This window comes from Sceloporus occidentalis, unplaced genomic scaffold (genome assembly GCF_023333645.1).
Source record: "Sceloporus occidentalis isolate IW3139 unplaced genomic scaffold, rSceOcc1.0.p SCAF_82, whole genome shotgun sequence".
Taxonomy (NCBI): Eukaryota; Metazoa; Chordata; class Lepidosauria; order Squamata; family Phrynosomatidae; genus Sceloporus; species Sceloporus occidentalis.
Window position 1 is genome coordinate 2,623,429 of NW_028317062.1, and position 24,183 is coordinate 2,647,611.

General features: G+C 44.8%; 2 protein-coding genes across 3 annotated transcripts; both read left to right on the forward strand.

Moving 5' to 3' along the window:
* Positions 1-10,135: 10,135 nt before the first annotated feature.
* LOC149285257 (thiol S-methyltransferase TMT1B-like) lies at positions 10,136-14,011 on the forward strand. Its single transcript, XM_089495611.1, has 2 exons — positions 10,136-10,633; positions 13,865-14,011. Exons 1-2 carry the CDS (start codon positions 10,136-10,138, stop codon positions 14,009-14,011), a joined length of 645 nt encoding a protein of 214 aa, XP_089351737.1.
* A 6,368-nt stretch (positions 14,012-20,379) lies between these two features.
* Positions 20,380-23,470, forward strand: LOC149285258 (thiol S-methyltransferase TMT1A-like). Of its 2 annotated transcripts, none has more exons than XM_089495651.1 (2): positions 20,380-20,901; positions 23,231-23,470. In XM_089495651.1, the coding sequence occupies exons 1-2, from the start codon at positions 20,380-20,382 to the stop codon at positions 23,468-23,470; spliced, it is 762 nt and encodes a 253-aa protein (XP_089351777.1). The 2 variants fall into 2 exon arrangements, with proteins under 2 accessions (XP_089351777.1, XP_089351778.1); XM_089495652.1 differs by having other exon boundaries at positions 20,380-20,877.
* The last annotated feature ends 713 nt before the right edge of the window (positions 23,471-24,183 follow it).

Here is a 24,183-nt window from a genome sequence, read left to right on the forward strand (position 1 = left end):
GGTTACAAAGGCCGTGCGAGTGAGCCTATTGGTCACCTGCAGGGTCTTGGTTGATGCCAGAGGAGGTCCCTGTAGGCGACCAATAGGCTCATTCGCACTGCCCTGTAACCCGTGACGGCGAACCTGCGGATTTCCACTCCCGTGAACTGCCGCGATGCCAAGGTAAGCTAGAAGGGAAAGGGACCGGGGAGAGTGGTAGACGAAGACGATCACGAAGATCTTCGTGGTGTGTGTCTTCGTCTTCGCCTACGTTTTACCGCCGCTGTCTTCGGAACGAACACGAAAACGCACACTTCGTGTTCGTTTTCATGTTCGCCCGAAGACGAAATCACAAGTCTAGTTTTTACCCTTCCACCCACAGCAACCCCACTCCAAAAAATAAATCATTTTAGCTGCAGTTTAGTTTTAGACTGGTGGGTGGTTAGGGAGAATTGGGGTCAGTGTAGCTTAGGAAAAGAAGCCACACTTACAGCATCAGATATTGAGCCAATATCTGGCTTGTCTATTGTTATCTGGCTGCCCAGACTCGTTAACAACAAGTAGCAAGATAGTGTGGGACTTCTTGCCCCAGCTGAATAAAGATTACCTCCTCTGGCTATATAACAACTATAGCAATCCAGATACTTAGGTTTCTATATATTTTTGAGATCTCCGTTTGTAGCACAGTACGCAAAAAAAATGTAAAGGTTTTCTCCAAACAATAAGTGCTTGGCACAACTAGTGCTTTGCGCAATGATCAAATTCTGGCTCTTGGGTACATGCTCTACAAGAACCTACACTTCTTGCTATTCCAATTAAAAATCTTAGGAGGAATACTAATTGAGGCGTCCACTCCAAATTTGCCTTTAAATAACCTGTAATTTACTGGCAGGCATTGTTCTTGCACAATTCCCCTTACTGCCAAACAAGAGTCACAAAAAAGATGCATAGTCTGCTATAACAAAGGTATCAGGAAGGACTCTGCAATGTCCAGAAAACTAAAGAAAACCTATGCATGTGGGGTATTTCCATAATCTAAATATGCAGCCAAACAAGTCTGGCTAGATTTCCTGCCATAACGCGTAACGTTTTGGCAGCGATAGGTAATACTAAATGACCCGCAGTCTAAGAATTTGTGAGCTTGTTTGGATACTTTTAGTGTACTGGTACATGTCCCGAGAAATCATCGGTTAGGAGAGATCATGGATCTCCTTCTAAACGGCTCAAATAAGGGAGCACAGAAGTTTGTCTCTTCAGACCTCTTCTTCAATTCGCCATAGCACTGTGTGCCGGTGATTAAAGCTGCGCGCACAGGAAGGGAACACTTAAGCAGAGTTCAAAAAAAAAAAACACTCAACATCATCATCCTCCTGCCACCGTATTGAAGAAGCAAAAGGCGAGGGAAAAAGGTAAGAGCATGCCCCCCAACTGTCCCAATTTGAGCGGGACAGTGCCGATTTTGGGACTCTGTCCCGCCTATCCCTACCTCTGTCCCGATTTGCAGGGGCAGAGGTAGGGTAAAGCGAGAGCAGTACTCACCTCGGACGCACAGCTGCCAGGGGGCGCACAGCCGCCTGATCAGCAGCTGCAGCCAGCAGGACTAGTTAGGAGATCACAATCTCCCTCTAGTCGGCTCAAAATTAGGGAACACGAGGTCTGTCACTTAAGACCTCGCTTTACTGCTCTCTAATCACAACCCGCCAGCAAATAATGCCGAGCGCGGAGATATGACGTCGTACCGCGCTCTTTATCAAAAGCCTGGCGCGTAGTGATGAGGGAGCAGTAAAGCGAGGTCAGACCTCACGCTCCCATGACAGGATGGAGGAAAGGTAAGAGATGAGGAGAAAGGGGTGTAAGGGCAGTGTATGTGTGTGTTTGTAAGCTTGTGTGTATGTATGGGCAGGTGTGTGTAACTGCAGTATAGGTATTTGTAAGCTAGTGTGTAAGGGCAGTGTATGTGTGTGTAAAGGCAGGTGTGTGTAAAGGCAGTGTATGTGTATATGTATGTGTGTAAAGGCAGGTGTGTGTAAGGACAGTGTATGTGTATATATTTGTGTGAAAAGGCAGCGTATGTGTATATGTGTGTGTAAAGGCTGTGTATGTGTATAAAGGCAGGTGTGTGTATAAGTGTACGTGTGTGTGTAAGGGCAGTGAACGTGTATATATGTGCGTGTAAGGGCAGCGCACGTGTATATGTGTGTGTGTGTGTGTGTGTGTGTAAGGGCAGTGTATGTGTATATATGTGTGTGTGTAAGGGCAATGTATGTGTATAGGTGTGTTTATGGGCAAGTGTATGTAAGGGCAGTGTATGTGTATATGTGTAAGGCACGTACCGTCCGGCGTACGGTACGTGCCGTTCGAGGTCCGGGACTTACCTTCCGTGGCAGACCGCGTCTGCTCGCGGCAGGTTCCCAGTTCCTGCCGCCGTCTCGGGCGGTGTGTTCTTCACTCCCCGCGTCCACGCGGGGAGCCGGGGAACACGCCGGCGACGCAATTCAGGTCCCCATGAAGGGGGCGGTGCTCCAGCACGCCGCCCTAAGTTCCTCTCCTCCTGCTAACGGTGTGCAGGAGGGAGGGGGAGGAGTGGGGGTAGAGGCTTCCCCTGGAGGGGCGGCACCTCTTGTGCCGTCTCACAGGGAAGAGGTGGTTGGGGGCGGAACAGTGGGTGGAGATCTAGACGTGACGTCCGACGCCACGTCTGGGATCTCTATAAAACCCTCAAGCTCCCTTATGTCGGCGCTCAGATATTCTGAGACGCTCTGTGCCCTACTCAGCGTCCCCAGTACTGTGTTCCTCTACCTATTTGTATCCTGATTGAGCTGTTACCTGACCCTTGCCTGTGACCTGATTACGCTATTTGATTGCTGCCTGGACCTGACCCTTGCCTGTGACCTGATTACGCTATTTGATTGCTGCCTGGACCTGACCCTTGCCTGTGACCTGTCTACGCTATTTGGCGTCCTGCCTCTACCTGATTTAGTTATCGTGCCCTATCTCTACTACTCTGGACTGTTCCTGTTACCTCCAGTATTCCTGCATTCTGGGCTCCTTCTACCCTGCTAATACAGACACCAGCAAGTGTCTGACAATATGTGTGTTTATGGGCAGGTGTGTGTAAAGGCAGTGTGTATGGACAGGCGTGTGTAAAGGCAATGTATGTGTATTTGTGTGTTTATGGGCAGGGGTGTGTAAAGGCAGTCTTTATGGGCAGATGTGTGTAAAGGCAGTGTGTAAGGGTCCTGGGAGGGAGGCTAACACGGTGTTCGAGTGAGTGTGTATTAGTGCACAGTGTGGCGTGTTGGTGTACGGTGTTTGAGCCTGTATGAAGGGTATCAGTGGATAGTGTAAGACTGTTGGGTGTCAATGTATGGTGTTATGATGAATGTGTTTGTCAGTATACAGAATGAGATTGGGTGGAATGTCCACAAACAGAATGTATTGTATGGTGTTAGAATGTGTGTTTCCATATGATGTGAGGATCCCGGGTGTTGAGGAGGGGGGTTAGATCATGACAGACCTGCTCTGAGTCTCTGAGGGAGGTAGCACTCTGGTGGGAGTTGGAGAGGCTTCAAGCGTACAGCCCTATATAAACCCTGCACTCACCAAAGTCTGGGCTTGTGCATTGCAAAGCTGTGATGTCTTAGAATGTCATTATTCTCCCTTGTGGAACTTGCCACAGCTTGCTGACCTTGTTTGATCTCCCGGAATTTTTACCTTTGCTCTATCGATTATCCTGTCACCTGCTCTGGCTTGTTAACCTGTTCTGTCTGCGTTGACCCTCTGGACAGATTATTGACTTTGCTTGTGGCTTATGAACTACCTGACTCTGGGTGACTGCAGTCTCTGCCATACGCTCCCAGCACAGTTCTGACAGTATGAACCAGGGAGGTAGTGTTTGCAGAGTGACGTGCAGGCAGCAGAGCACTGAGCAGCGAAGAAGCTACATAGAGTAGGGGCTGAGGTGCCACAGACTTAAAAAAAACACAGTAGCAAGCTATGTAAAACAATGTATATAGCTCCAAATACAGGGGGGCAGGCTTATGCGATCATCAGACTTAGGATCTAGCGTCCAAGCCAAAAGCAATAAAGAAAAAAGATGTGGGGAAAATGATCCAACGCTGCAGTGAACGAGGCCACCAAGCTGAACACAGTCTATGCAACAAGAATCCATTAGCAAAAAGGACTAGGTAGCAACAAACATGGGGGGGCAATCAGCAGGGTGTGGAAGACTTGCCTAACACATTTCGAGGGTTGTGGCTCTTAATCAGAGGCTGTGTTCAGTTTGGCAGTTTCGTTCCCTGCAGTGTTGGATTGTTTTCTCTGCATCTTTGTTTTATGCCACTTGGTCTAAGACTGGCCATGGGCCTGGGATATATTAGTGTGTTTGGTGGGGGGGGTGTACTATTTCATCTGAAGAAGAAACATATGAGGTCTCAAAAGCTTATGTGTCTCAATTTCCATATGATATCTTCAACTGGAGACTCCGTAGAGCATTAGTGATCAAGTGGGTGCCTAAACTACACAAACAAAATGGCAGCCTAAAATTGCGTGTCTTGGTAGGTTTTATTTTAGAAAATTAGGTTTTTTTGCATCGTGGCCCCTATGACAAATTGAAACTTTGCTAACAAAACTGGCAAAAAAAAAACTTGGGAGGTAATTCAGCCATTCCTTTTCTGTTGTCCTGGGCATTAATTTAGCTGTCGCCTCATATGGAGGCATCCTGGCCAATTTCTGGTGGGTAAGTTAAGTTGAATAAAGATGGTGTTTAATTTGACACTGATTTAAGGCTGTCATTTGCACATATTTAAATCTATTAGTCTAATATGTTTATATTTAATTGGTTATTTTATTGTTAATAGTAGGAAAACAAGGATTAATATATTGACATTTCTGCCTTTTATTATGTCACATGCGGTCTCTCACTTTTGACATGTCTTATTCATATTTTATATTTGTTGATATTAATATACAGCTGAACGAATTAGGCTGGATTCCTCTGCCATAACACATAACCTATGCAAAAAATCCTGAGCAGAACAGTGTGTATAAAAAAAAAAAAAAAAAAGCGCCCCAAAATATTTCTGTGGCCATCTCTGGCAGTGATTAGTGTCCAAATGCTCCTGATGAAATACCCTGCGTTCTCTGCTTTACAAAAATATATACTTTTGTGGGTATTATTTTTGGGGTTTTTGGTTCACAATTGGAGTTGCAAACTCAGCATACTAAATGTAAAAATTCAACAGTTCTGAAACTGTAATTTACAATTCATAAGGAAGTATGAAAATTGTATATAACTAAGGAATATTCAAAACACCTGAATTTTTATATTTTCTGCCAATTTAACTATTTTTCAGAAGAAAATATATGAAAAATATGGATTTTTTTCTGTTTTACTAGTTTATACCAAATAACTCATAGAACATTTTAGGCTAAGCGTGTAACTATGGTATCAAAAGTCAATGTCTCCTTGAAAAAAACAATATATCGTTTACATGGGTACACTATACACAGGAACCTAAATATACCGTGTTTCCCCGAAAGTAAGACAGTGTCTTACTTTCTTTTTATCCCTAAAAGCCCCACTATGTCTTACTTTCGGGGTATGTCCTATATTGGGAAAAAATTGTCCAATTTTTTTTTTAACCATAAAATTAACATATACACCAATCCACACGTATACACAAATCCACACACATATACACTAATCCACACACATATACACTAATCCACACACATATACACCAATCCACTCTCACTTAATGCTTTCCTACCTTTCCTTTCTTCTTTCAGCTTCTTTTCCTCCTCTTCGCTCCTCTTCTTCAGTTCTTGTCTCCTTCCGGGTCAGAGGGCACGGACAGCGGTGGGCGCGGCTTCAGTGTTGTGCGCCGGGATCTGACAAGAAACCCCGGCGCACAACAGCTGTTGCCGCGGTGATCACAAGGGAGCGGTATCGGAGGTCATTAACAGACCTCCGGCTCCCTTGAGTGATCTTAAGCCGGGTTGAACCCGGCTTAAAATCACTCAAGGGAGCCGGAGGTCTGTTAAAGACCTCCGATACCGCTCCCTTGCGAGCCTGCTCCTCCAGCGGCGGACATTACTGTCCGTCTCTGGAGGGGTGCCGGGTGCCGCAGGTTGGCACCCCCTGGAGTGTGGCGCCCTGTGCGGTCGCACACCCCAAAGGTCGGCCCTGCTCTAAGGGGCCGGCCTTAGGGGTCTGCGGCCGCACAGGGTTTAAATAAAAACATCGGGGGTTTTTTTCAACTTTATTTAACATCCTCCATGTTAAATAAAGTTAAAAAAAACTTTATTTAACATCCTCCATGTTAAATAAAGTTTTTTTAACTTTATTTAACATGGAGGATGTTAAATAAAGTTAAAAAAAAACCCCGATGTTTTAATTTAAATCCTGTGCGGCCGCAGACACGTAAGGCCGGCCTTGGTGGGGACTTCCCGGCCCCTTAGAGTGGCGGACCCGGTCGCAGGTGCGGCGGGCCTAAGGGGCAGGCGCCCCTTATGCCCTGCGTTAATGCGGCCGTAGGCCGTAGGCAAATCCCCCGTGTTTCCCCGAAAGTAAGACATATGTCTTACTTTCGGGGTACGGCTTATATTAGCCGACCCCTCTGAAACTCCCGATACGTCTTACAATCGGGGGTGTCTTACTATCGGGGAAACACGGTAGTAAAATTGCTCTGGTATTTGAAGTACGGAAAAAATCCTCATACTGAAAGGGTTAAGCTCTGAATGAGGAGGTGAGCTGTAGCCCTTTAGATGATCCTCCTAAAGATAAGTGTTTTTATTTATTTTTTTACAGGTTAACAAATGCATATTAAGGTATTTGCAATGTACTTTAATATGCATCTTTCATTGGAGGAGCTGTATGGGACATCAGACTGTCCCTTTAAGACAAACATTCAGAATATTTTTTATTGCTTGATAATCGTGTTTCAGCATGTCACTTAGTGCAAATACAACTGCTTAGTGTGAGTGAGTAAGCAGAAAACGTACTGGCATAGCTGAACATATTTTGTGCAGAAAAAAACTGGCCTACAAAAATCTAACAAAAAGAAATCTAAATTCATATACCTTTTAAAGGACAACATCTTGACAGTGGCCAATCACACACAGAAAACTATGAAATACAAAAACCGAGAGATGCAGAATGGCTTTTTTACTTTTGGAAGAAAAGGAAAAATATGCAAACATATAGAACAAATAACAAATCAGTACAAATTGAAGCATTTCTTACCAGAAATGATCAATTTTAATAGTTAATAAGAAACTAAATTGAATCATCAATGTGTTTTTTAATTAACGATTGATAAAACAGATACACATCATTGACCATGGGATTGTAATAGAGCGCTTAAACTACATCTGTGGTGCAAGAGTCACAGTCAACTGATTTAAATCTTTCCACACTGATAGATTACAGAGAGCAACATCTGGATCATGCTCATCGGTTCCAAAAGAATTAGCCTGCAGAAGTTCTAAAAAGTTACATCTTGTCTCCCATGCTATTCGCAATCTACTTGCTACCACTAAGGGGCGTCATTAGGCGACATAGCATAAGATATCATTGCTACGCAGATGACACACAACTCTACATCTCTCTTTGCCCCAGATACTATAGACCAGACATACCTCATCAAAAGTTGCTTAACAGACATTATAGAGTGGATGAATGAAGGGGCGTAACTAGATGCAAAAATTACCCGGGCCCCCAACTTCAACAGCTAGTCTGTGCCACACACTTACTCATGCTCATTAACACACACTCCATCTCACCCCACTTACACATCCATGCTCAGGGCCGGGCTGGGCCGGGGGCAATTGCCCCCCAGGCCGCCCTAAATGTTAATAAAACGTTGCAGGACAAAAGCCTGCATTAACCGTGATCGCAGGGGTCGCAACCCCCGCGATCACTTGCACAGGGGCCCTGGCACTTACCTGTGCGTTGCTCGCTGTGCGAGCAGCGTCTCTTGTTCCACCAAGGACACGCAGGAAACCAGCAGAGTCACAGAGTGATCTGCAGTTCATGTAAAGGGGTGGGGGAGGTGGTATGAATAAGAATGCGTGATTGAGGAAATGAATTAGTATCTGTCAATGAGTGAATGAATGAGTATCTCTAAATTATTAGCATCTGTAAATGAGGAAATTAATTAATGTGAATAATTAATGAATACGTGTGTGATTGCATGGATGTGTAAGTGGAGGGAAAGCATTGCACAGGGAGGCTGTTTGAGGATACCACAGGCAGGTTGTTTGGGGGCAAAGGTGGGAAGTCCTATGCTTCCATTATGGGTGTTGGGCAGATCCTGTGAGTGGAATCTGGGTGCTAAGGGGGGGGCATTAATTCACGAGAGGGTGCTGGCTGGGGGCATCACATAAATCTAAACTGAAGGGGGGGCTGGGCGGTGGGATACATATACAATGTGGGGCTAGCTGGGGGCAATACCAAGGGTGTGGGCGCATTAAGGTGACTGCATTGGCCATGTTTTCCAGAACGCATATAGCTTTTAGATTCTGCTGACCCGCCCAGATAAAATGCTGCCCTGCAGTATGGGGGATTTATAGACTCATGGAAGGAACAAACTAGTCAGATATACATCCCCCATACTGCAGGGCAGCATTTTTTCTATCCTGGTGTCATCAATACACAAGGGTAGCAACTGGGCCTTTACACAAAACGGGGCAAAAACACTAAAAGGTGGGTCAATGACAAAGCAGTGTGGAAAATACTTTTTTTTATTATTGTTGTAGCTTAGCCCGTCTGATGGGTGTCAGAGCCTGTCCTGGTGTGTGTGTCTGGGTATCAGTGTGACAGGGCCTGTCCTGGTGTGTATATGTGTGTCGGTGTGTCAGAGCCTGTCCTGTTGTGGGTGTGTGTTTGGGTGTCGGTGTGGCAGAGCCTGTCCTGGTATGTGTGTGTTCAGGTGTCGGTGTGGCAGAGCCTGTCCTGGTGTGTGTGTGTGTGTGTGTGTGTTTGGGTGTCGGTGTGGCAGAGCCTGTCCTGGTGTGTGTGTTTGGTGTGTCGGTATGGCAGAGCTTGTACTGGTGTGTGTGTGTTTGGGTGTCGGTGTGGCAGAGCCTGTCCTGGTGTGTATTTGATCATCTGTTTCCTCGCACTTTACTTTCTGTAGGAATAAATTGAACTATAGTCACAAAATTTTCTAGGCCCAGAAATCAGTCAGCAGAAAAGTGAAGGTTTTGTGTTATTTAATCTATTTCAATCTGCATATTTTATTAAAAAGGATTAGTTGTGTTAAATTGTGGCTTCAGGCGTCCCGTGTATGATTACTTTTTTTTAGTGTACTGACGTACTCCCAATCCCATCACATCAACATGTGTTAGGAAATTAGGAAAAGATGGGCATGGATGGCGGGCTGATTCGGTGGCGCAATGGGCCACCTGACTAGACTTGCCCCCCAGGGCGTAGGCAGCCAGCCCTCCCCTGCTTGGTGGTGGAAGCGTATTACCAGTCTGGTGTGGTATTTGTGGAGTGTTAGTGAGTGATATTGTTAACCCTTGCACACCCTATGTGTTAGGTTATCTGATAACTGTGACAGTTTCCAAGAATCTGTTCTGTGTCAATACTATTAGGTGCATCATATATGCATCCATACGTGTATTTGTATGCATGCATATGCTCATATATATGTGTATTTGGCTATAGTTTGTACATGTGTAAATGCTTACACGTGTTGTGTATGTGCATATACATCTATGCCCATAACTCTATTTTTCACCTAAAAACAAATGAAATACATTACATGTAATACATTACATAATAACTGCATATGATATGTTTTTATACACATGTATTTGCACGTATGAATGTGTGCTCAAGAGGCTTGATTATTAAAAACACAGAAACGTAGAATTCAACAGCAATTACATTACATTTATTTATGTAGCCCCAACAATCGGAGTCGGTAGGATAAATTTAAAATAACAAAGACAAATTGGTACAAAAGGAGAAGAGGGCCCTGTAGTAACTACAGGGTTACTATTTTTTAAAACTTTTGCTCTTCTCTGCAATACGTTAGCGTGTGGGTGGATCCTCCACAGAGAACTGGAAAAAAGAATCTACTCGATAAACAGATCTGTGATCAGTCTGCCAAGTCACCGCAAGCAGCGGTACCTGCCTCCCAAAACCATGTCTGTAGCTATACTCCTTCTACAGCTCTTGGTATTTCTTCTGGCATTGCCTATCTATGTCCTTAACTGTCTCGGAATTTGGGAATCCATAGTTAAGAAAATGTTTCCTTATTTTATGGCTTGGTTTACTGACTTGTATAACAAATCCACCGAGGAGATTAAAAAGGACCTCTTCAGTAACCTTAGTGACTTCTCAAGCTCCTCAAAGAAGCTCACTCTTCTTGAGATTGGCTGCGGTACTGGTGCTAACTTCAAATTCTATCCAGATGGATGTAGAGTGACCTGCGTGGACCTGAATCCAAATTTCCAGTCGTTTCTGAGCAAAAGCCAGGCAAAGTGTGATCACCTTAAGTTTGATCGTTTTCTGGTAGCGTCCGCGGACGACATGAGCCAAGTGGCAGATAACTCCGTGGATGTGGTTGTCTGTACCTTGTTGGTATGCTCAGTGCCAAACACACCAAAGGTGTTGGAGGAAGTACAAAGAGTGCTCAGACCGGTAAGTTTTATACCATCTGTTGCCTTGCGAACTCATGTTATTCTTCTTTGATATTTTTTCTTTAACATCCAGATACTTCAGCCCACAGAGTTCCAAATGGTTAAATTCAAAAAAGCAGAACAGAAGTAAGCATTGAGTCTATGAATGGAACAGGCAATCTTTTTATCCGGGAATAAGGAATATCCCATATTGTAATTCACAGCATGAACTCCGCATTATTACGTTATATAATCTACCATTAGTCCAAGGGGCCCCTCAGAAAATAAAACCATAACCGCTGCAGCAGGACGCCATCACACAAGGGTTGCCACACCAAGATTTACGGTGTATATGTTCACAAAAAGAAAATCAGTCTGTGGGTAATATGTTGTACAATTCTGTAATTTGTCTTAAGAGACTAACTGGACCCTGGGAGCAATTAAATGGCCTTTTAGTTTGGTCTTAGTGACACACTTAAAGGGACACCTTAGCCATCATATACAGTTTAATATAGGATTGTTTGCATAGATTACATGTAACTGCAGAAAAACCAAACAAAATGTATTCTGCTGCAACTCTAGATTACAGAAATAACCCACATGCATAGGTTTTTATATAGTTGTTTTTTTTATATGACGCGCTCATTTCACTCGCGACAGCACAGTTCAATGATGATATACTATACAAACACAGTTTAGAGGAAAAAGATACAAGTATGCCAGCCTTTTGCTTTTCTCTCGGACTCACTTTTGTGAGCCATAGCTCCCAACCCCCTTATCAGTTTGGCTGAGGGTGATGTGAGTTGTAATTCCCATTCATCAGCCTATTTCTTAAAGAAAATGTGGGTGTGGGGTACTTTTTCTTATTTGTGTTTTATTTGTGATTTATTGTATTGATTTTTCCTGCAGGTGGAGGGGGGTTGGCTGGCTGTGCAATAATTTCTTAACCATTCTCCGTTTATTAAACAGTGTAAAATACAGAGAACATGTACGATACACAAGCATATACAATAAATGACAGTAAGTAGCGCACCACGCAAAGGTACAAAGGTTCACAGTAAAAACATTAAAGTGGCGCAAATGATACAGACTAGACCGTAACAGGAGTTCTCCGATTCTGAATAGAGAAAAGCAGGGGTGCCACCTGGCATGTCCAGCTCAGCAACCAGAGGTAGAGCGGTGCGTAAAACAAGGCATAAGAATAGGTGGCAATATGAGTTAAGGACATCGAAGAAACGGAGCCAAGGAAAAGAAAAAATACAGAGAGAAAACAAATTCAAACCAAACCAAACAGCTCCGCAAACAGTTGCTCTGGGTAAGTATATGCACCTAAAGCGAGGAGGCGACAAAACCATAGCACAGTGGGACAGCAGAAACAATGTGGAACTGACTTGCCGTTATCTAGAACACATGAAGACCGAGAGAAGATATTCCGTGTAGAAAGAAAGAAACCGAAAAGTAAACCCGGGACCCCAAAACGTCAACCAGCCCTACCTGTCACCATGGCAATGGAAGGGAACAGACACTAGGGAGGAGAACTGGGGGGGAGGAGTAGCTGGAAGGCACTGACCCAGAATGACCCTAAAGTCTGCGGAGGCAACAAATTCATGCCACCAAAACCAACGCCGGGCATGCTGGTAACCCCTACCCCTGGATGACCACACCAAGTCCTCCATGTGTTCAAGAAACTGCACCCTCTGGAGCCACAACGCGATCGAAGGAGGGGTGGGGGTACGCCAAAATACGGGTATCACGGCCTTGGCCGCATTGAGGAGATGTACGGTGAGTGTGCGTTTATAAGCCTGCGGTGAGAGCGAGGTAAGATGCAACAGGGCTGCTTCCGGCTTAGCCAACAGATCCATGCCACCCACACGCTCCACTACCCGTAACACCACCTGCCAGAAGGGTTGAATCGCTGGACACAGCCACCATATGTGGTACAACGTCCCCCTGTCGGAACCGCACCTCCAACAAACGTCAGAGACTGAGGGGAAGAACCTGTGAAGGTCCACGGGAGTCCTATACCACCTCGTTAAAAGCTTGTATGAACACTCCTGTATTCTGCTGGAGATGGAGCCCCGATGAGTGGCAAAAAAAACCCCATCCCAGTCTTGGGGGGATGGCGCAACCGAAAGATCCCCCTCCCACAAGCTCAAAAAATAGGGTTTCGATCTGGAGGCCGAGTCCAACAGCAAGGCATAGAGTACAGAAAGCAGGTGCGGGGCTTCTTTAGAGGAGGTGCAAAGTGTCTCGAAAGCAGACAACGGCCGGGACAAAAGGGGAGTCTTGGGGATAGACAACACAAAGTGGCGGGCTTGAATATAAAACAGGAGTTCGGCCGGAGATAGTGATTGTTTACCATAAAAAATCTCGGCGGATACAAACCTGCCACCCACATCACACCACGGGAGGGAGGGCTGCAAAGGGGACCGGTGGACAGACATACTGAGAGGAAAGTCAGGGTTAGGGACAATCGGATAGAGGGGACCAGGATTGGAGGACAAACCGCCCTCCTTCAAAATCCTGGTAAACACTCGCAGAGTAGCGCCGACAGCAAGCGACACCCCAGCCACAAAATGCTTTTTGGGATCTAGCAACCAAGGAAGGCAAGAAAGAGAGATACCCACCAACGACTCCTCAATCTCCAGCCATTGTTTAGGCACCGTAAGGGACCACTCCACAATCCTGCGGAGGTGGGCCGCCTGCCAATATTTCTCCAAATCCGGCAACCCCAAACCCCCTTTGAGTTTTGGTCTAATTAAGTGGGCATGGGAGAGTCTAGGAGACCAAGAGCACCAAACATAAGAGCGAAAAACCTGGTGACAGGTCTTAAAAAACGAACGAGGGAGAAAAATGGGCAGGGTCTGGAAGAGGTATAGGAATCTGGGGAGAATATTCATTTTAACAACGGCCACCCTACCGAACCAAGAGACGTGTGTGTAATCCCACCTCCGCATGTCGGACGAAACAGAGGTAAGTAAAGGGGCAAAGTTCAGCGAAAAAAGAAGGGAAAGGTCCCCAGGAATCTGCAAACCCAGGTAAGAAGGGCACGGGCACACACCCTGAACGGAAAATGATGCGACAAATCCGCCAGCAAGTCCGCCGGGACATTGCAACACAGCATCTCCGATTTAGCGAGATTGATTTTATAATTGGAGAGCGAACCAAAGGTTCGCAACTCCTGTAGCAAGTGGGAGAGGGAAGCCATAGGGTCAGTATTGATACACAGCATATCGTCTGCGTAAACTGCCAGTTTATGTTGAACCCCAGCCACAGAAACGCCCGAGATGGAAGCGTTTGCCCGGATAGCGTTTGCCAAGGGCTCCATCCCCAGCACAAAGAGCAGAGGCGAGAGTGGGCAGCCCTGCCTAGTGCCATTCGACAGAGTGACCTGGCGTGACACGAGCCCGTTAACCTTAATCAACGCCGTAGGGTCATGATATAGGGCCCTAACCCAACCGAGAAAGTGACGCCAAGTCTCAGACGTTCCAGGACACGAAAGAGGTAAGGCCAGGACACCCTGTCGAAAGCTTTCTCGGCGTCGAGCGAAGCCAGGGTAAGAGGGAGATTATTACGGTTAGCGAAATTAATAAGGTCAATGACCTTTGTGGTGTTATCCCTGGCCTCCCTCCCGGGGACGAAGCCCACCTGATCCCTATGAATAAAGCGGGGCACGTAGGGCGACAACCGCATTGCCAAGATTTTTGCCAGTAATTTAACATCTGAGTTAAGTAATGAAATGGGGCGATAGCTACCACAGGCGTCAGCGGGTTTATTTGGCTTCAGAATCAGAGAAATATGCGCCATGTTAGACCGAGGATCAAAGTGGGAGCCCGAAGTAAGGGAGTTAAATGTAGTTACCAAATGCGGGCCTAGGATAGGGAGAAATTTTTTATAATAAGTAATCGGCAAGCCATCCTGTCCCGGACATCTACCTTGCTTGGTAGACTTAATAGCAACCCTGACCTCTTCCAGTGTAATAGGAGAGTTGAGAAGGTCTGATTCCTCTGGACGTAAGGGGCACGGTAAGTGTTTATCTAAATAACTATCAAGGACCGTCTGAAAGTCAGGACAGGAGTCCCGGACGGAAGGCAAATTGTAGAGATCCTGGTAATACTTGCGGAAGCATTCCGCGATCTCAGGTGTGGAGGAAACATGAGTACCAGCGGACGTGCGTACCCGAGCTATAAAATGTTTAGCAGTCTGCACTCTAAGCGCCCTAGCCAACAGCTTTCCGGGCTTATCCCCGTATTCATAGAAATGCCGCTTAGTCAAAAGAAACTGCCGCTTAAGGCGATGATTTGTAAGAGAAGCCAATTGGGCCCGCAGAGAATCAAGTTGGGTCAGAAGAGCGGGGTCACGAAGGGACTTATGCAGTGTTTCTAGCTCCGCTATTTTCCTAATTAAGTCAAGAGTGGCGGCTAACGCGTTCCTTTTAAGCCGAGAGCCGAGTTGTATAAACTTCCCACGCACCACGGCCTTATGGGCTTCCCAGATGGTGGGCAAGGGCATCCCAGGGGTAGAGTTTTCGGAAAAATAAAGGCGTAAATGGTCAGCCACCTCCGAGGAAAGCGCCGGGTCAGAAAGAATATTTTCGTTCAGACGCCACAACCAGGGCCGAACAGGGAACGAAGCCAGTTTAATGGTCATAACGATCTGCATGATCGCTGAGCACACGAGGGCCAATAGATGTGGTGTGAAGGGTGGGGAGGTGGTGATGGGAGAGGAAAAGGGAGTCAATACGGGTATAACGGTCATGTAGGGCAGAATAATATGTGTAGTCCCTAGTAGTAGGGTGTTGTGTCCGCCAAGCGTCAATAAGCTGCGCCATATGTAACAGCCGCTTGACCCGGTTAATCTGAGTATGGGGGATAGACGAAGTACCAGAGGAATTGTCAAGTAACGGGAGGAAAGTCATGTTGAAGTCGCCCCCTAAAACCGTCAAACCCTCCTGGAAGTCCATCAATTTCTTCAAGACCAGAACCATAAATTTAGATTGGCAACAATTCGGGGCATAAATGTTTGCGAAGGTAACCTTATGAGTACCCAAAAACCCCTTAATAAAAATACACCTGCCTTCAGAGTCCTGCCAGCGATCCAACATGCGAAAGGGCAAGTGTTTGTGCAAGAGGATAGCCACCCCTTTGGATTTAGAATCCGGGCTACTAGATGTAAATGAGGTGGTGAAGTGATTGTTAGTCAATTTGGGTTCCTTAGTGACCTTGAAATGTGTTTCTTGAATAAAAGCTATTCTGGATTTAGTGCGACGGAGTTCAGCAAATAGTTTGGACCTCTGTTCGGGTTTGTTAAGGCCCCTAATATTGAGGGAAATCAATGTAATAGGATCAAGCGCCATATGTATTGAGACTGGCAGGACCGTGGAAGGGTAAGAGCATCACAAGATAACCAATAGTAAAGAGCAGCAGGAGCAATAGTATTGGAGCAAAAAACAAATCAACAAGTAATAAACGAAAACAATCTCTTATTAAGATAATAAGAGCTGGATGCTGTAGCATCGACCAATGAGCAACATGACCAACAAAATGGACATAGACCACACAGCAGGGTCCAAAGGAGCCCTGTGTGGTAGGCTCTGGGGGGAGACTACCAAACCACAAAACATGCATCTTCATCAGATATCAGTAAAATAACAAAACGGTGTATTAGAAAACAATAAAAAGATGTAGTGGTGCAAAGATACGTGCGCCCCGAGGGAGGCTTTCGAGTGAAAAAAAAAACACGAAAGAAGGGTGAGTAGCTATAGGGTCGAACGAATCCTAAGTGAATGTGTGTAGGAGTGTGTAAGGTAAGTGACCATAAGGCACGGAGTAAGTGCATGATAGGGCATGAGCCCACAGACCCTTGAACAAAAAAAAAAAAAAAAAAAAAAGGGCAAACGAACACTCAAAGCAAAACGAAAAGGCGTCGGAAAGTTCAGCAGAGAATACTCAACAGTCCTCATGGAGGAGCGACAGCGGGTCAAGCCGCCTGGCACAGGGAAGCAAAAATACCAGCTAACACAGGCAGCAGCGGTCAGTCCTTTCCCCCGTCCATCTGGGAGACCCTTCTGCGATGTTGGCGGCGTTGCGGCAGAGATGACCAGCCGGATTTCGGCAGCAGCGAGATGGACGGTCCACGCAGTGAAGACGACCACTCCGGCAGGTCCAGAGGAGGGAGGTCCTGCGAGGTCAGGAAGCCGGGTAAATCCACAGGATGGCGTAAGATCACCGTCTGAGTACCCTTACGGGCTATCAGGGCGAAAGGAAATCCCCACTGATAAGGAATGGACCCTTCGTGGAGCAGGGAGGTAAGTGGGCGCAACATCCGTCTCGTCTGTAGTGTGATGGGTGATAAATCCTGGAAAATAGAGATGTTATGGCCCTCATACTGGATAGGTGTCTTCGATCTGCATTTTTGGAGAATCAGCTCCTTGGTACGATATTCATGGAAGCAACAAATTATGTCTCGTGGCGGTTGTGCGTCAGGGCCTCTGGGTCGGAGCGCCCTATGAGCCCGGTCAAGCACAATTGCAGAGTCCTCCGATCTGTCCAGAAGCTTGTTGAAAATGGATGTGAGCGTGGACATTATGTCCGCAGGAAGAAGACTCCGGGAGGCCCCTGATACGAAGGTTAGACCTCCGGCCCCTGTCTTTCAAGGTCTTCCATCTGTCGTAGCAGCCTCGAAATTGTGTCGTGCTGATGGGAGACCGTTGCTGAGATCTCATCTAGTGTAGTGTGAACTTTCTCCCGCTCGTCCTCCAAAGCGACCACGCGGTCGCCAAGTTGCGAAAGGTTTTCTTTTATATCATGCAGGTCTTCGCGGACACCAGAAAGTGCCGAGCGGAACAAATCAGACATCTCCGCTTTAGTAGGCAGATCCTTCACCGCATCCTGCCATGAGGTATGTACTTGCGAGGGCAGTAGGGTATCTGAATCGGCCACGGAGGGCGATCCGGAGCGAGCACTCCGCGGACTCAGCGGCGGCGACGCCATCTTGTCAGGTAGGCCCCGATTGTCTGCCTCCGTAAAAGTGTTGAAAAACGACCGGACCGAGGTGTTAGAGTGCTTCTCCTTAGTCCCGGAGGGTTTAGGAGTAGACGCGGTCCTCGATTGCTTGCCCATGCTGGAAATCGGCACCCTTTTAGGAGTTTAAAAGAAAGAAAGCCTCGGAGCTCAGCAGCTACACGTGCAGTTCCATCGAGTGCTAGCCACGCCCCCGCTGTGCAATAATTTCTGATCCCTGCATGACAGCAGGGATCCATTTTTCAGTGTGCCAGCCAGCTTATATATAGATCAGATGTCAACCTGTTGGTACATTTTTTAAGCTTATTTTATTATTTAATTTATTTTACTTTTTCTGAGGCATGAATGCACCATTGTGTTCATTGAGAACGCGAGGCATCCATTCATAAAGAAAATCTTGCAAGATAACGTTGCCATGTTAAGATGTGGGGGAGTATGAATGGCAGTCCCCTGCATGGGAAACCATCCTTCACAGCGATCCAGCCAGCTGTTAGATAATACTCAAAACACGAGCCTCACGTTCATTAAGAATGCAAGGAATCCATTCATAATGGAAGTCTCGCTTGATCTCAGACTTCCGGTGCGTGGAATATAAATGCCGGTTTACAAGGAACTGGGAACTGTTGGGTAGCGGTGGGCCCTGGCATAGAATGTCATGAAGGTTTTAACAGGTTAATATGTATGTAACCTTGCATATTATTTAATACATATTGTATTAATATTTTATGTAAAATTATGCAGCTGAAAGAAACACTCCCAAATCTTGTGGAAAGCCTTCCCAGAAGAGTGGAAGCTGTTATAGCTGCAAATGGGGGGCAACTGCATATTAATGTCTATGTATTTAAGATGCGATGTCATAAAAGTCCCTGGCCAGGTGTCCCAATACTTTTGTTCAAATAGCGTGCATACAAATTCAGGCAATGCATTTTACACACACACATATATATATATTCTACTTTTTGCAAATTTGTCACGCTTAAGTGCTTCAGATCATTAAACTTATTTCAATATTAAAAGATAACCATAGTAAACAACCAATGCAGTTTTTAAATTATGATTTCATGTATAGAAGGATAAGATGCTATCCAACCCTACCTGGCCCTATTTTAAAAAGTAATTGCCTCCTAAATCAACCAATTAACCAAATGTAATTGGTACTTAGATTACATTTCACTATACAAACCCAGCTATGTTTACTGCCAGCTCTGCTGAATCTAAACATCAATTAAATAGAACCTGACTTCCAAAGTGAAAATGCAACTCATGATGCAACGATTCAAAGAAATTCAAGAACCGATGAGAAACAGTCATTAACATCTATCAGTCTGGAGTTTAAAGCCATTTCTAAGGCTCTGGGTCTCCAGCAAACCACAGTCAGAGCCATTATCTAGAAATGGAGAAAAATTGGAACAGTGGTGAACCTTCCCAGGAATGGACGACCTACATCGAAGACTTATCCAGGAGGTCAACGAAGAACCCACAAGGACCTAAGTGACTTGAAATATTTAATAGAACCATTATTTCTGCTCTCTACCAGAAAATGCTGAAGGGGAATGTCCGGCCATCAGTCTGTGACCTAAAGCTTAAGCGCAGTTGGGTTACGCAGCAGGACAATCATCCGAAGCACACAAGCAAGTCCACCACTCAATGGCTCAAAAGAAACAGAACTCTGGGTTTGGAGTGGCCTAGTCAGTTCTTGCTCAAAAATCTATAATGTGGTTAAATTAAAACAATTCTTCCATAAAGAGTGGGCTGAAATTCCTCCACAGCGATGTAAAGGACTCATTCCAGTTACCGCAAACCCCAGGGGGCCCCAACTTTAACAGCTAGTCTGTGCCTTCTTTGAACCTTGCCCCCCCTCCTTCCAACATAAAACATATTTAAACGCACAAATTGCACACACTTACTCATACTAACACACACTCCATCTCACCCCACTTACACATCCATACGTACACACAGTACACATCTATGCTCACACACACACAAGTACACATCTATGCTCACACGCACACAAGTACATATCCATGCTCGCTCACACACACAAATATACATCCATGTATGCTCACACACACAAGTACACATCCATGCTCGCTCACACACACAAATATACATCCATGTATGCTCACACACACAAGTACACATCCATGCTCTCATACACACAAGTACACATGTCATGCTCGCTCACACACACACACAAGTAAACATCCATGTATGCTCTCACACACACAAGTACACATCCATGTATGCTCACACACACGCGCGCGCGCACACACACACACACACACCCATGTGTATACATACATCCCACCTCCCTAACGCCCCCGCTTACCTCTCACCGCTCCTGAGGCTTACTGTGCGAGCTGCCTGTTTCACCGCGGGGTCACATGACCCCCGATACGCTCCTGTCTCACCGTGCCAGTTCAAAATAGTTTAGAAAAGGCCCTTCCGACCTGGATCGGTGCTGCCTGGGTCGGAAGGGCCCTTTCTAAACAATGTTATACCGGCACGAGGAGACAGGAAGAAGGGGTTGCACCGGGCCCCATAGAGGCTGCGACCCCCGTGGTCACGCCAATGGATAAACATGCAGCCACATTGTTTGCAGCAAACTCCTTGTAAACCGATCCTTGCATGTTGGCTCTACCCTGAGGGTGGGAGGATCTTAATTAGAGAACTCTCCCTGAACTTAACACTCGAAGTAACGCGGTCAGTCTCTATAGTCACTGCAAGCAGCGGTCGCAGAACAATGGCTGTGGCCATACTCCTTTTACAGTCGTGCCTATTTCTCCTGGCGTTGCCAATCTATGTCCTTAACTGTCTTGGGATTTGGGACAAGATGGTCAAGAAGATATTTCCTTACTTGCTGTGTAAACTAACTGATATGTATAACAAATCTATGGAACAAATTAAAAAGGACCTCTTCAGTAATGTCAGTGATTTCGCCAGTTCTTTGAAGGAACTCACACTACTTGAGATTGGCTGCGGTACTGGGGCCAACTTCAAATTCTACCCAGATGGCTGTAGAGTGACCTGTATGGACCTTAACCCAAATTTCCAGTCGTTTTTGAGTGAAAGCCAAGCAAAGTGTGATCACCTTAAATTTGATCGTTTTCTGGTAGCGTCCGCGGACAACATGAGCCAAGTGGCTGATAACTCTATGGATGTGGTTGTCTGTACCTTGTTGGTGTGCTCGGTGCCAAACACGCCAAAAGTGCTGAAGGAAGTGCAGAGGGTGCTCAGACCAGTAAGTCTCACGCAATCTGCTGCCGTGTAAAATGTATTGTTGACTTGGAGCGGTTAATCCACAGGATGCACTGCAATATAAGCTGTTAAAGTGCTTTGTCCTTGAACTGTGGCTGCCGGTCTCTGACTTTGAACAAACGTATTTATTCTCTCCAACAGCTTCCTGCATTAAAATAATAAGACACGTCCTGAGTACCTATTTTCAGGAATCATATATGACTGATTTGTGCGAAGTGCAGGAGTCTCGGAAAGAGTTAAGTAGGGCTGGACAAAGGCCCACGTCGTGTCTGGGGGAGGGGGTGATACATGTATCTACTCTAATCCTCGGAAACAAATAACTTTATTTATAACAAAATACAACGCAACAAAAACCTGTTTATAACATATCATGTCTATTCTCAATAGCTTTTCATAGGCAGATATCTGTCCGTGGGGCCTAGTATGGCTTCTTGCTACCATGAAAACAAATGTATTTAACAGGGAAAAAAGGCAGCGTGTAGCCAGCTTGTAAGCTTCCTGGAAAGTAATATGTCTGATCTCTGTTAACTGCCCCTGCCAGATAGGTTACTGTGATGTCACACATTCCCCCATTACACAAAAAATAAACACAGGAACATTTTATATATATATATATATATATATATATATATATATATATATATATATATATAAAATAAAAAGGTAAACTGATTAACTGTTATGATAAATAATTCCCATCACTCTGAACCAGAAGGATTATGATGGCAGTAAAAGCCTACAAATGGTAGTGTACTAGGGGTGCAAATAGAATGGCATAGTTATGGAAAGGGGTATTTTTTTTTTTTACCCATATTGTTTCTTTACCGTAATTTAACCCCTTCTTATGTGTGCCAAACTGCAATATGGTGCATACTGTCGCCTATATGGACTTTGTGCGCGTATGTGAATCTACATGTAATTGTTAAATTCACTACCGGAACATTTAATAAAAGTATTTATTATTTTATCATTTTGTTTGGTAGTTTTACAATTACAATGTGATGAGATGCAAGATTCCCTCAAACTAGGTATCTATAAATAGTTTAAACATCTACCTATATTGCTAGAAGTTTAAAAAATAAAAGTTTCCCTAGTTAATATGTAAGCAGTTTTTAATGTTGATCCATGGCACTCAAAGGGTTAAAGGTAAAGTGCAAGAACCTGGTGATGGGGCTTTGCAATTTGTCCTTCTGTACTGTTTTGGCTCAAGAGGGATCGGTCATTGCACTGCTGTGCTGTTGCCAAAAGTTATTACAGGATTCTGGCACCAGACAAGACTTCATATTCTTCTTGTGCCTTCTGCTAGTAGCTAAGCAGGAATTCACATTAACCCTTTTGTTTCTTTTTAATAGATGTTTATGTAATGTTTCACCAGAGAGAAATATGCTGGAATTTTCAAGAGGGAAGTAGATTTCAAAGGAGGAGAAATGCTTGAAGAAGCTGTTAGTCTATAACTACATATCTGCCAACAGTCCTGAATTTGCAGAGACAGTCCCGTTTTGTTGTTTCTTCCACCAAATTTGGGTCTGTCCCGGCGTAAAAATACTGCCTATGCACAATGCATTACACTGTGCACCGGCAGCATTGCTGTGTATGTTTCAGAGCCTAAATGCTGGTAAATGAGCTCCAGACAGTTGGGGACATAAGGAGGTTGTGCTTAAAGTAAATAGAGCCACACAGCGGCCACATAACCCTGTTTACTTTAGGTTCCCCTCCCTTTATTTCCTGGGACCCCTGAAGCAAAGGTTGGCAAGTATGTAATTAGAGGGCCAGAGGCTTACACATTACGGTATATAAGGATTTTTTTGTTTTTTTACTGAGAGGTTGGTAGATGGTACAGCCTTCTGGCAGAGCTAGTAAAGGATGAGTACTGGAATTTAACCACTTTATGACAAAGGGCACTCATCACTTAGTATAAATATTTTCTGTAATATTCTGCATAGCTGCCTGTCCTCTTCCATTATCTGGTTATACTAGGTGATTCGGGAGGCTAATGATAGGTAAAGGTAAGGTGCAATCCTGTACACAGTTGCAAATAACAGGATTCATTGGCCCATAGCATACACAGAGAAAGCTCCAGGTCTTCCACTGGGAGGCTGCCCATATTTCAATTGGACGGAGTATGTACCAAAATCTTTGTCACAGCTATGAAGACAGACTCAAGTTCAACCTGGTGTAACGTTCCTGCAAAGTGCACTTTGCATCATATAGGAGGCTGGGTGCCAAAGTCGGAGAAAGGGAACGAGTGACTTGATATTCACCTTTACATAAAATATATAGACATTTAACAATGCGAATGGATTATTTTTGATTCTCTGGTATCTTTCACTTTCTAGGGTGGAGCCTTCTACTTCTTGGAGCACGTAGCCGCACAGGATGATTCCAGTTGGATTAGCTTCCTCCAGAAAGTTCTGAACCCTACGTGGAGGCTGTGTTTTGATGGATGTAGCCTAAGAAAGACAACTTGGAAAGACCTTGAAAATGCCAAGTTTTCTGAGCTAAAACTGCGCCACATACAAGCTCCAAGTGTTTTAAAACCCATAATCCCTCATGTAGTTGGATATGCTGTGAAATAAGTATGTGCAGAATTTTGGTGGTGAATTGGGCTCTGTTTCCATCAAAAATGAACAAAATGTATACAATATGTGTGGTGGACGTAGAATGGATAAGTGGGTCATTTATGTAACCTTCTTAGATGCTAAGATGCTGATCTTTTAATATTTTTTAAAAATTTTCTGACCAAATTTACCACCAATTTTGCTGCTGTTACACTTTGATTGACTGTTCTACACAATATGTCCAGAAATATTGCAGATAAATGTATCCAAAGCTTCTAGGTATTTTTAAGTGGCATGTAATAAAAATGATGTCTCAAACTGAATGTTTCCAGGATGTACTGGTACATCTTAATAAAGCATCCCTTTAACCCCTTCAGTACCAGGGGTTTTTCGTACCTCAAATATCGGAGCTATTTTGCCATCTTTGCGATACGTCAGTTCAACCATTATTCTCCTTTCCTGTGAATAGTGTACCGGTGTATAGATAGAGCTTTCTTTTGATACGATAGTTACACGATTAGCCGAAAATGCAGTTTGAGTAACTTAGTAAAAACTAGAGAAAAATAGAAAAACTGAAAACCAAATCCTCACAAAATTAGTTAAATTCGCAGAAAAATGTAACAACTCAGGTGTCCTGATATTTAAAATATCTTAGTTATCTAGAATTTTCATACTTTCCCAGCAGTTATAGGGCAGATATTTTAAGGTATACATTATGGTTTCAAAACTGT

What these genes read in the sequence shown, in the direction of transcription:
- LOC149285258 (XM_089495651.1), top strand. Translation starts at nt 20,380, where the DNA reads ATGGCTGTGGCCATACTCCTTTTACAGTCGTGCCTATTTCTCCTGGCG. An exon ending in GTCTCACGCAATCTGCTGCC is followed by an intron (nt 20,902 to 23,230) that starts GTGTAAAATGTA and finishes TTCACTTTCTAG; the next exon opens with GGTGGAGCCTTCTACTTCTT.
- LOC149285257 (XM_089495611.1), top strand. Translation starts at nt 10,136, where the DNA reads ATGTCTGTAGCTATACTCCTTCTACAGCTCTTGGTATTTCTTCTGGCA. An exon ending in TACAAAGAGTGCTCAGACCG is followed by an intron (nt 10,634 to 13,864) that starts GTAAGTTTTATA and finishes GTAAACTGCCAG; the next exon opens with TTTATGTTGAACCCCAGCCA.